The sequence below is a fragment of the Genypterus blacodes genome, unplaced genomic scaffold (genome assembly GCF_046128005.1).
Source record: "Genypterus blacodes isolate CSIRO-AG114 ecotype Tasmania unplaced genomic scaffold, CSIRO-AGI_Gbla_v1 ptg000053l_1, whole genome shotgun sequence".
NCBI classification, from domain to species: domain Eukaryota; kingdom Metazoa; phylum Chordata; class Actinopteri; order Ophidiiformes; family Ophidiidae; genus Genypterus; species Genypterus blacodes.
In genome coordinates, this window is record NW_027466865.1 from 4,753,418 (window position 1) to 4,766,531 (window position 13,114).

At 41.5% G+C, this 13,114-nt stretch overlaps 1 protein-coding gene across 1 annotated transcript in view; it reads right to left on the reverse strand.

Annotated features, from left to right (window-relative positions):
• LOC143001197 (transmembrane protein 132C) overlaps nt 1-13,114 on the reverse strand; it is a 175,722-nt gene that overhangs the window by 23,261 nt on the left and 139,347 nt on the right. Inside the window, exon 6 of the mRNA XM_076150659.1 lies at nt 11,172-11,315. Coding sequence (XP_076006774.1) covers nt 11,172-11,315 — 144 coding nt within the window. The remainder of the gene's footprint in view (nt 1-11,171; nt 11,316-13,114) is intronic.

Below are 13,114 nucleotides of genomic sequence, written 5' to 3' on the forward strand. Positions count from 1 at the left end.
AATTGAAAGAGAGAGGAAGAGAGAGAAAGAGAGAGAGAGAGAGAGATACAGCAACAATGAAAAATGTACTGTAACTGCGTGGTTATTGATTTCCAGGCCAGAATTATAAAAATGACAATATGGCTCATGTGTAATAGAGGCAAATGCTATTAAACACACACAAATATCATCTAGTCCCCTAACAATGCGTGAAAACAAGGCCCAGTTTTATGACCTATGCATATTATCGTACATCTATGACCTCGTGCCATCCTGCCTAAATTAAGGGACCCAAAGGGAGCACACTTGTATGCCTCCTTTAGGTGCACTGCATCACTTCCACTAGTGAGCCAGCAAGCAACGCCACAGCACAAAAATCAATTTCAGGATCAGGGGCAATTTATCCTCAATCTTTCCATTTCCTGCGCAACTTTACCTCAGTATCTGTAGCACTCTCTTCCTTCTTCTTGCCTCCGTTCTTGACCTCCATTTTTCTTGTGTGTTCCTGTTCTTTTCTCTACCTTCCCTCTCAAGAAAGACAATAGAAAAGTAGTTGTAATATACTTCAAAGGCTTTTTTTTTTTTAACTGTCCTGCCTTTGTCGTGGAGGTCTACAGGGCTTTAGGGAAAGGCAGAAGTCTTTTCTCAAAGCGTGTGTATGTGTGTGTGTGTGTGTCAGCCAGGGTAGTTTTTTACAGGGATGTTCTCAGGCCCTATGTGAATCACTATGCTTATTTGCATAGGGATATAAGTCAACACTGGCCTCAATATGTCTGTTTATATGGCCCTATTCCGGCATAGATTTGGGCATCTGTCTGTGTGTGTGTGTGTGTGTGTGTGTGTGTGTGTGTGTGTGTGTGTGTGTGAGTGAAAGTGTTTCCTAAGTGAAGGTATTTGCTTTTTCTTTTTCCTTATTTTCCTTATTTCTGACATGGAATGGAAAGTACATTCCCATGAGAGATGAGAGACAGAAGTCACACTTCATAAATGAATTCTTTGCCTACACTGCTTTAGTGCAAAAAGATCTTGTTCTGGTTGGTTCTGGTACAGTCAAATGGTTTCTTAGGACAAGTTCAGACCTGTATTTAATACAACTTCTTTGAATCAGGGATTAAATTGTTACAATGCTTCATTGGTCCGAGTGCAGAAGAAACAAAAATCAAAATAGGTAGAATGCCGAGATAGATACAAACATGGAACTAAAACAGCACTGATATTTGTTTCTATTTATATTCATTATTTGGAGTACATAACAATTCCAACTATGCTAGAATCCCAGATTTTAAAGCATTTTAAATTGGCTTATTGCTTCAGTATTATGTGAGGACGTGCAGCCTTCAGATGGCGGAACAGGAGGATGGAGGACATAATGAGCATGTACAGACTGATAATGTGTTATGTAAGCTTGATGTTGTGAATGTTTCATTTGATTTAATGTCGTAATCAAAAATGTAGTTTAGGTAATGTTAACCACATGCGCCGAGTCCTTTCTGCTTATAGATGAGTTAAAGTCACCTTGTAGTTGGTTTGGTTTGGTTTGATGTGATGTGGAATTGTTTATAGACATTGGGGCGACAGTCGCTCAGTCCATAGGGACACGGCTTGGGAACCGGAGGGTGGCTGGTTCGAGGCACCAAACCCCAACCTGCTCCACGGGTGCTTGCTGCCAGCTGCCCCCTCCTGTGTATGTGTGTGTAGGAGGGGGGCGCAATTTCGGGTGTGTGTGTGGGGATTGCATTGTGTGTGTGCATGGGGGGTCTGAAATAGGGAATTTCTCATTCGGGAGACAAATAAACGTTCTAAAGGACATGGACATGCTAAAGTATTTAATATCTTTTTCTAAATAAAACCTATGATCACTAAATAAACTTGGCCTGGATAATATCAGTTTTTGTCAGTCAGTCTGCAAATGTCTGCAGGAGAGTTGCTGCTTTGATTCCAAAATTGGTTTACTAATATACCAGCTCATGTTGACCTCTTTAGTACTTACAATTGTATCCAATTTCAGAACATTTATTCAGTAAGACATAAGTGGATGTAAACATCAGCCATGTAATGCCTGATAGGTCCAGACAGGAGACCTCTGTGAATGTGGTTCAACAGTCAGGCTTTCTAATGTTAATAGCCCTGAAGGAGACACAGACAAGAGAACAGTGCTGCGGTGAATACAACAGTACCACAGGTTATTTAGTCACTCTCTCTCTGCTCTATATTTTCACTTCTCAGCCTTTAAACAGGCCGAGTGCAAAAGGAGACACAGGAAACATGACAGAGGGTACCAGGGCGAGATACGGCTCCAGAACAAGGCAATTTAGGGACTATAAACAGCATCAATTGTTCAGGTCCCTCATCAGGACGGCCCTTCGACATGTCCCTGTGGATGAAGTCTGGGCACTTTCAACTTGTAGGAGACCACGGGGCAAACCCAGAACTCCCTGGAGGGATTATATATACCAACTACTCTGAGAAGGCCTCGGGATGGCTCAGGAGAAGATACAGGATACACTGCACCTGGGGGGAACTACAAACATCTGGGCCGCTCTGCCTCTGCTGCCATTACAACCAAAACCAGAAGCCTTCAACTCTTTCCTTAAACACTTCTGCAAAACATTCTCAAGATGAATGGACTTTAAACTTCAATTCTACTCAACAAGGAAAAAAGCGTCACATAATAATCCAATAAAAATGCATTCAGTTTATTGAAATGTAAACTTTAGCACACATGAAAAGTAACCATATGGCAACATAACATACAAACAGCAATAAGCAGAAAACAGCACACACACACACACACACACACACACACACACACACACACACACACACACAGACACACATCTGAAGGACAGCAAGCGGCAGTCCTATGTCCTGTCTGTGACATCTGAAATGTCCATGTGTGTAAGTGATAGAGGGCTAATGCACCGCCAGGAAACAACATGACTCCCTGAGGGAATGCAAAATGGAGTCATGACAACAGCTGCCAAAATGTCAGAGTGTGTGTGTGTGTGTGTCTGTGTGTGTGTGTGTGTGTGTGTGTGTGTGTGTGTGCGTGTGCGTGTGCGTGTGTGAGAGAGAGAGCAGGGGGAGAGTGTGATTGAGAGTGTTTGAATAAAGAGAGCAGAGTGGTGCGGAGGGAGTGATACGGGGTGAAAGTTCTCAATTAACCAATCGATGAACGTTCCATTTGGTGGTAATGAGTTCTGGGAAGTGACCAAAAGAATCAGTTTACTCCTCCAAAACTAGTTTCCCTCACTGCTGGGACTCGCCCCTAGAGCAAGGGTGAGGAGTTCTACCATTAGGAGGGACGTTGGGAGTAGAATTGCTACTCTTTACGGTGGAAGGGAATGATTGTTTCAGCTGTACAGGACAGATGGCAGGCTGCCTGTATAGCATCATTAACGTTGTGAACAGAGTGGCCCATGGCGGTTAGGGGGATCATGGTATGGGCAGGAATATCCAATGTATGCAATTTCTCCAAGCTGAAAATGTCCAAGTTCTTCCCTGACCTGCACACTCACCATACAACATACATACACACACCATTAAACATGTTTGGGAAGCTTGCAAGTTCCAGTATGAGCTTGGTAAAGCTACAGTAGAGGAGGGGGAGAATATTCCACTGGCTACAGTCATCCATTGCATTGGATGATTCAAAAAATCTTTGAAATTGAAAAGTGATTCCAAAAGTGATTCTTTTGCACCTTGTTCAGTGTATTTTTTTCATTTCACTTTTCACTTTCCGAAATTTGCACAGAGCTGTAGATGTTGACCCTAGACCTGCATCAACTGCCTTGTATCATAATGAAGTCAAACATTTGTGTGTGTGCTGAGAAAGAGATTTTGGTGAACACACAGCTGCCCAGTACTTAAGGCATCGATATGTGGTTGTTTGTGTGTTTATGGGTGTGCTTGCATGTATATTTAGCATGGTAATTAGCAGCTAATTAGTTATTGATTGAGACCTGTATATTTTATGGAGGTGAGAGGACGAGTGTGACCCAGGCACCGGCATAATACCTTAGTCATAATTCACCCTCTGTTGCACACACGTAGACACACACACATTCTCTTCCCTTTCTTCTTCACTGATGGAAAATAAGAGGAAAACCTAATTAATGTTTTCTTTTTAATTTCTCTTCTTGTTTTAATATCTACCACTTATCCATGCAGCAGCTTGAGGTTTATCCACTTGCCTTGACCTAAAGCTGTTAGATATTAAAAGATCTGGATGACTCAGAACCTTGACAGACTCGATGATGAGAGATTCTCACAGTTGCTGTTTCTGTGTACTTGAAGCTGTTGTGACTCAAGGGAAGTTCTTTTATACACATGTAGTGTTTTTGCCTTGCAAGTAATCTGTTAAGCTTGGAGCTTTACTGACTCACTAACAACAAAACAAATATATATAAATATATATATGGCATGTGCATGGAAATAACTGGAGATCTAGGAAATTGTTTTAGACTCCTGGTGCTGCTATACATCACGCTTTAGGTGTTTCTGATACTCTGGGCTGATGTGCACTTTAAATCAGAGGCCTTTTCCTAAGCCTGTTACAGCTAAATGGAAAAAGTGTGTATGTGTTATTTCTCTCCCTCGCTCTCTCTGTGCATGTGACCTCTGACTTTAATCCACTTTACCTTTCATTTCTTTTCTAGGCTCTCAATTCACCTGGGGAGAATCCTCATCCTGTTTCTGTCTTCATCTGCCAGTCTTGCCACAGTGAGCCTCGTAAAATCAGTTTCATTTCTGGTTTGTATTATGTTGGTTTTCACCTCAATTTAGCTACGAAATGATAGAATCCCAGGCCTAATCTCTTGCTCACTCCCATATTTGTTTATTCCTTTGAAATTCCTGTGGAATGGATATAGCATTTTGGAATGAAAACCTTCACTCGACAATATACTCTGATTCTGAAATAAAAAATATAATTGTCATTATAATAAAATAACAAAGAAATATACTGGGAGGTCAATCACTAGGTTCAGATGAAGAGTAATAGAGAGCAGGATTCTGTGTAGTGATTCTGTGTTATTCAAACATTTATTGTATAGTGTGACTTTAATTCCACTTTTGTGATTTGTCAGTGGTCTGCAGTAATGGGTGATTTATTTGGATCCAACAAAATGCTGTCAAGGTTATAGGATAGTAGAAGGTAAAGATGATGAAAAATGCAACCTGGCAATGATAAATGCATGCAAAATTATGAATTATTGAGTAACAGCTTGAAAATTAAAAATTTAAGTTAAAAAATAACCCCAGGTGCCTGCAATTATCCCCTTTTCATATTAATTCTTAAGATTAAAAGATGGGGAATAGATGCCCTTGTCAAGAAACACATAGATCATGGTTAGTTGTTGTCTTCTCTTGCTGTATTTGGGAATGAGTGTGTTCATCCAAATCGAATGGATATGCCCCCAGAAAAGAACTTTAAACACTGGAAGTATTGTATAAAGGTTTCAGTCAGCTGCTCCAAACCTTCAACTGAACAGCACACTGAGTTACTAAGTTGATTTCCAAAGTGTTACAAAATGTAACGCAAAGGTAACGGCAATTGCCCAGGTTACAGAGGGGACGACTCACATTGTGACCTACAGTTAATACAAAAGGGCACTCTCAATAGAAAAAAAACACATACAGCACACAGACAACGACACACACACACACACACACACACGTTCCACACTCTAGTAGTATTCTGACCTGCAGCTCTAGTAGTGATATAGAAGCCCTGAGCAGGATTAAATGAGTTATGATCTGGGGATTAAGCTGCTGAGGTTAAAGTGTAAAAATTGAGTTAAGATTTATTTTAGGGAATAAATGAAATGAACCTCACAGTAAGAATGTTAGTTTCACAGTCAAAGAGAGATCAGGGATTAAATGTTACACGAAGAAAAAACTGCATTCTCAAGTATCTGTATATTTTGCTCTATTACAAAATTTGATACGGTGACTGTGCTGACTATAAAGAAAGAAGGTTATGGCGAATGTGTATACTGTAGTTCAAAGAAGGCTCTCGTCAGCACTGATGACAGTTGGTGGCCAGACACGTTTTCTTAAATGTCTCTTTTTCTTAGCGTTTCATTTTATACAGCATATCAAATTCAAAATAAAGCACCATCTCTGTAATCTGATAGCATAGACCCTACTAGGTGATGAAGGCACAGAATGCAATTATGAACAGGAATGGAAGTTAAAATGGAAGAGGGGCAAGGTTCTGTTTTTGTGGATGCAAATGCGGCTAAGTCACAAACATATTCATTAATTCATTCATTCAGTCATTCATTAAATCACTCACGGTTAACCAGTCAGCCATCTGGAGGGCCTAATGGTAATACATCCACGTGACACACCAAAGAGCTTGTACTGAGCCCCAAAATTAGGGCCTGGACCAACATAAACCCATTTGGATCCAGGCTGAGCTGCATTTCAAATTCACATCTGGCACGATTTTCTCCTGTGTGATCCAGATTATTCTAACAGTGCTAAACCAGACATCCAAATTACATTTACATGCAAATATATGAGCAACTGTTCTGCCAAAAATGTGGTATGCATACATAGGCTTATACACTATTATGTATGACTTTTCAATGAAAGTTTCTGCAGCAGCCTCTCATGTCAGTCTTTCCGCCTATAGTCCACAACCACTGTCCAACCCCACAATATATTTTCATTTATGAGCCCAACATGCCCAACATTAACACCTTGGTATGATTCTGCATTTTAAAAGCCTCCTGACTGCAATTTCATATTCAACTGTGCAATGGTCGCACATTGATTGAATGCACTTACACTCTAAAAAAAGGAGCCCGCTTGGGATTTACAAAGAACAAATCTTTGACCCTTTGGTCTTGATGGAACGTGTTTTGAAATTGTATTAAATGTGCAAAAATGAGCTCCACCAAGAACCTTTTGGGTTTGTTACCCATAACATTTAATCTCTCTCCAACTTAAGCTAACCAAAGCCACAACATACAGTATCTTTAATGCTCCTCTCATCTCCTCTCCTCTCTTCTCTTCTCTTCTCTAATGTAGCTCTCATGCACTAAGATGGTGGTGGTGCAGATGATGCACAGGGTGATTGAGAACCAGAGAAAGTTTTCATTGAAGGTGATGAGGTCATATTTGCAGTACCACGCTGGTATTTCAGCATTTGCATGTCCAGTGAGCTTTTCACAAATACACTGAACACCTGAACCGATCTGATGGCAAATGTCTCTGGTTTCAATTCTGGGTGATGTTTAAATTGCATTTGCCTTGCTTGAGTTATCATTTTCATATGTTAGCTCACTCAGTTGATTAGTCACCTCATTTAAGAGGCACATTTTGATCTGATCCCACACACACTCTAGTGGCACCTTGCACCTAATTGTTTTCACATTTTTCCGATTGTCATACACACCAAAACATTTTGTTTTTAAGGAGGACATCAATAATAACTGGTTTTCATCCATAAGCCATCTAAAAGCTGTTTTGTACTCAATTTGAAACTGCACTTTACAGTAAACAAAGGCTACTTGAAGTGAAGAAATCTCCACAAATGCCACTGGTAACCACTAACCCCAAGGAACAACATTTCTACAGAGCTGCTGATTATGCACCAGTGTTCTTTGTGAAAGGCCAAAGTACCGAGTAGAGGCCAAACAATATTTGTTGTCAAAATTGCATTTTAGGAAACCATTTTTCAGATATTTCAAAATATTATTTTGTATTCCAGAAAAGTAAAGCAAGGATGGGCCATTACATTGCAAGGGCAGCATCCGGGGGACTTTGGTTAGACCTTGAATGGTGCCAAGTTTAAGAACTGCAAAAAACAGTTTGTGTCCATCAGCAACCACAGTGAGAGCCAGACAGTGAAGTGACCAAACCTAGAGACTGTAATCACTGTGTCCTTACAATGATAAAAGTATGCACACAGACACAAAGGGACAACCTTCCAAGGGCGGTGTGTGAGCACATGTGTGCAAGTGTGTGGGATCACGTAGAAGCGTGTCCAACTCTGCTCTCTGGTTCATTAAATGGCACACGGATCAATTCGTAATCCGCTTTGTTTCTGTCCTCACACATGCGCAGAAACACACACCCTTACATTTCCCTTGTCCCATGCACGCATATACACAAAGACACCCTGCTCAAGCCTTTTGAGCTTTTTTGTCCTCTTTGCCAAATTCAATTATGGACGACATCACTAAAGGAATCTCCACATGATCTATGTGTGTGTGCGCGCCTATGTACTGTGTGTGTGATAAAAACAAACAGGTAACACCGTGTATTGGTTTATGCTTGCAAAGAATCCAGTGGGCCATAAAACACACTAATGTGTGTGTGTGTGTCAGCGTGTTAACCAGTCAAGAATCTAGGTGTTATGCCAGTGGGATCTAGTCTCTTGAGAAGCTTGTCTTCTTTATTCAAGTGAAATGATCTCATTCCTGTTCTCATATCTCTTCCCTTCCTCCCCTTTATTTTCTCTCCCTCAGTTCTTTTCGTCTTCTTTTGCCCCATACACATACATTAATGTGTACTTGAACTTTATCCATCCTACTTTCTCAGTCCTCTCATTCCTGCTCCTCTCATCTCCTCTGCTCTCGGTCAGAGACAGGCTGGCGTGAGGTGAAGATGAAGAAAATGGCACTAATTTGTTGGCGCGTGTGTGTTTGTCCCCTATCTGACCCCCACTAGCACTGACACGGCTGACCTACGCATACTGCTGTGTCAACAACAGTGCCGCACAAGCACGGTCGGAAATGACAGCATCTCCGCGGACATTAACAAGATGGTTTACAGAGAGTGGCACGACGAAGAGGAGAAAAGTTATTATCTTATCTGTGAAGTACATTCCTGTTGGTGTTGTTGCCGAAGATAAATTACCGAAACTGTATAACAACAACTGCATTAACTCCTGGTGTCGCTCCTGTGAGATCGTTCCGTTTCAGCCCATGACAAGCTTAACCGGTCTTCTCTCAGGCTCTGTTTTTCCGTAACTACATTAGCGCAACAGCAGTAGCCATTGTGCAATTCCCCCTCCGTACATTTATCCTCCATGAGTAATTTAAAAAACATTTCTTTAATGGATTGCGATGTGAAACCAATTGAGAACGCTAATCTCTAAGTCCTTGTAATGTGTGACATGTGAAGCACAGAAACATCTCAAGACTTTCTCAGGAGGATGAAGCCAAAGTGGAGCAATAGCTCAACAAAACATGCAGGTAGAGGAATTTGAATGAGAGAATAATAACAAGAATAAAGGCACTGTTATTCTGTTATGTATTTATTTAGTTCCTTTACCTACTTCATGATTTCTATGGTTGCAGTGGTCTCAAGCCTTTCACAGGATGTTAAAAGCTGCAGCCTGAGTAAGAATCTCTAATTTCTTCCTCTTTTTATCATGCTTTAACTGCTAAAACACGACTACCAACATATTGACAAAGCTGCCCCTTTGCAATGGATTTGTGTAATGTTGCTGAAAGAAACGTTTCGTCCAAAACATAATAGTGTTTATTTTGGACTCTTCATCCCAAATTCTTTTTAGTTCCTGAGCCAAAGTTTCACTCTTTCTTGTCACAATTTACGTATAAAAAGCAATGCTTTGTCAAGGCTTCACAAAACATGTCCCATTTGCTAGATGTGCAACAGTGTTTCGTATGTAAGACCTCAGTGGAATGTGTAAACTCATGATTGGCTTCCTGAAGCTTCTCGTTCCCGACCTGCACTTTGTTGGATCCCCTGGTGTCAAAGTATATACACACAATACATCTGTATAGAGACTTGCAGTCTTGGAGGGGAAAAGACAGCGACAGGGACTTGTGCTTGACTGCGGAAACCCTTCTCTCCCTGTGTCTCTCTCTCCCTTGACTGAGAGCTGACTCACATCACATATTCTCCATTTTAGGGCTCAGGAGTAACTGAGTAACACTTATGTGCAGCCCTGCCTATAACAATGTGTGCACTGATGCAGATAGTGTGATGTTGTGACAGACTCTTGCTCCTAAGCTTACCTGATTTTTTGTGATGTAAGGCCTCGTCCAAAAAACACACTATATATTATTTAGATATGTATAGGAATCAACAGAGGTTGCATTAAGTTTAAAGTCTCATCTCCTGACTGGTAAATGGCCGTGAGCTGTCCACAGCCCATGAAACCATATTGTGTGTGTTTGTCTATTAAGTGAATACAAGCTTGTATTATTTCTCCTAAATGCAGCCACTTTATTACAAGTGTCCCTATTTCACTCACATGTGTCCTCACAAGGGTACACGTGCACTCATGGACATGCACACAGGACACACAGGCACAATACCAGAGTCTTAGCCTTACATCTATCTGAATGAGTTGCTTCCAATTTCATTTTGTTGTTATCGATTGTACTTAAACAGCAACACTCTTGTCGGCTTGTACCAGAAAATTGGCTTCATATTGAAACTGTCACAGCAAGGGTGTTGTTTCATTTTGGGGCCTCAGGACAAAAGTAACATAACACAAGAGGAATCAATCTTCAGTCTTTGACATTGAGGTGTTTTTTCAACATGTTTGTGGAGGCATTTCTCTTCGATTAATTAGCTGTTCTCGTTTTTAGATTGGGCAGCAAAGTAGCCTAGTACGTGTCCTTCAACCGGATTAAAACTCCATATCAATGGTACCCCAGTCTTGCTAAGGTGTCCTTGCGCGAGAGCCGCTGGATCCCTGCCAGTTCCATGGATTTGGCTCTATCGCTGACCCTAACCTCTGACCTTCCTCTGCAGTGTCTTTAGTGAAAAGTCAGGGATGATTACAGAGAGAGCAGCACCATCCTGATGACATGCAGCAAAGTTTTGGAAGTGGCTTTTAAATCCCCCAGAGTTTTTGTGTACATGGCACCTTAAGCCTTGACTCAGTGTGGGAAATTACCTCAATTTGTGACTCCGCGCTACGGGAGAGGCGGGTTCGATTTTCTGATACAAAAGCTTTTGAAGTTTAATAGCAGTGAAGTCCCAGAGAAAGGAAGCAATTTTTGAGCAGACATGCAATACTATACACCCTGAATGACGGCAAGGCGGCTCTGCGCGGCTTTAATTACGTTTAATACTGTCGCTTCTCAACCGTTTAAGGCGAGACAAAGCGGAGGGTCATGACAGGACTAACATTAATATTAGATCTTTGCAATTGAGACCATTTGCAATTCAGTACTCAGTGCATGTCGACGTGCACGCACCTTGACCACGTCCACGTCCATCGAGCTGCAGGTGACCGAGTCCTCCACCTCCCTCACCTGCCCATCACTTTCCACCGTGACCACTTTGATGGGCACTGCGACGCGCCGACCTGTAAGTATGGCTGTGTTCACCACCTCGGTGTCCTGCAGGGAGCGAGAGAGAGAGAGAGAGAGAGAGAGAGAGAGAGAGAGAGAGAGAGAGAGAGAGAGAGAGAGAGAGAGGGGGAGAAACAATCCATGTAAATCCCACCACTTATCCGGTGTCACCCTGTCCCCCCCCTTGAGCATCCAAATTAGATGTTTAAACCTATATATTTAAAGAGAGGTTGAACTCAAACTTTCACATTGTAGAAGAAAAGCAGGAGAACGATGATGTGATTGGTCAAGAGGCATCAGATCACACAGAACGTCATATAGAGAAAAACTGAGACCTTACTGGCCGATATGTTTCTGCACATCTCTCTCCAAAATGCATGAAAAGAAACAGATGAAGAGATGAAAGATGATGGAGGAACATCAGAGAGGAAGACGGGCAGCAGACAGGAATAGAGGAATGAGTGAGGACCAGGAGAGAGCGTCAAAGGAAGCCAAAAGGAAAAGGAGGTGATTATAAACCTCCAGATTATTGTAATCAGTATGATTACATTTGATTAGCTCCTTCCAACAAAAATAGAGCAAACTGACACACACACACACACACACACACACACACACGTACACGTACACAGCTAGTATCTATTTTGATATTTCTGGCATTGTGTTTCCAAGGGGGCATTTATCACCACCAACACACAGAGAGGCCTGATTACAGGGTATATTGGTGGGCCCACTGTGTGTATTTGTATGTGTGCTTGTCACCTTAACATTGTGTAGACTAAGAAGTAACCGAGGTAACATCCTGAGCAAAGACAAATATGTAATGTAATATGTTTTATCTACCTTTGTTGAACACACTTATTGTAAGTCGCTTTGGATAAAAGCGTCTGCTAAATGACCGTAATGTAATGTAATGTAATGTAATGTAACACACAAAAACAGTCCGAGCAAAGATAGCACAGGTTAAAGAAGACATACTGCACATGTCAAGACAAAACACACACACACACACACACACACACACACACACACACACACACACACACACACACACACACACACACACAGTCATATAACAAAACAGCCTCTCAGATACACACCACACGTGCACACACAGAGTTAAAGTGCATGTGACCAGTGACATGTTGCCTATTGCCCGATCGCTCTCTGCCATATGCTGCTATGTGACCTTTACTTAATGAGCTCTCTCTCTCTCTCTCTCTCTCTCTCTCCCCACACACACACTAAACACATTATGTTTTCCCCTTGCTGCTTTCACTCTCCACAATTTTGTTCTAAATCAGATAAATAAAACACACATAGGATAAAAAACCACAAGAAGATGACGCAGGTTAAAGGTAAGAGACGGGTGAGGAAGAGGAGGAGGAGGGGGGGAAAACAGGATTAAAAAAGGATTAACAAGAAAATACCTTTTTGCCTAGGGGTGGACAGTATGGAGTGATAAAAATCAAAGAGGAGGAGGAGAAGGAGAGGATAAGAGATGAGGAGAGGTGAACAATGAAATGCAGCACTCAGGTGTATGGGGATTGTATAAGAAAGTGTCTGTGTGTGTGTGTAAAATGATTTGTATGAGTGTGTATACATGTGTATCCTAGGGCAGTAGTCTCTGGACGCCATCGCTGGGTCACAGATAACATCGTGTTTACATCAGCTATCTGCACCACAGGCGAGAAGAAATGACAGCAAGGAGGTAGAAAACACATTCTTAGAAGAAACTAAGAAACATGTCAGCAAATCTACACTTACATCTGATAACTTTCATATCAGGAATACTTCTTCTTCTTCTTCTCTGACTGGATCTTATTCCGCCCTTCAACTGAGGATTT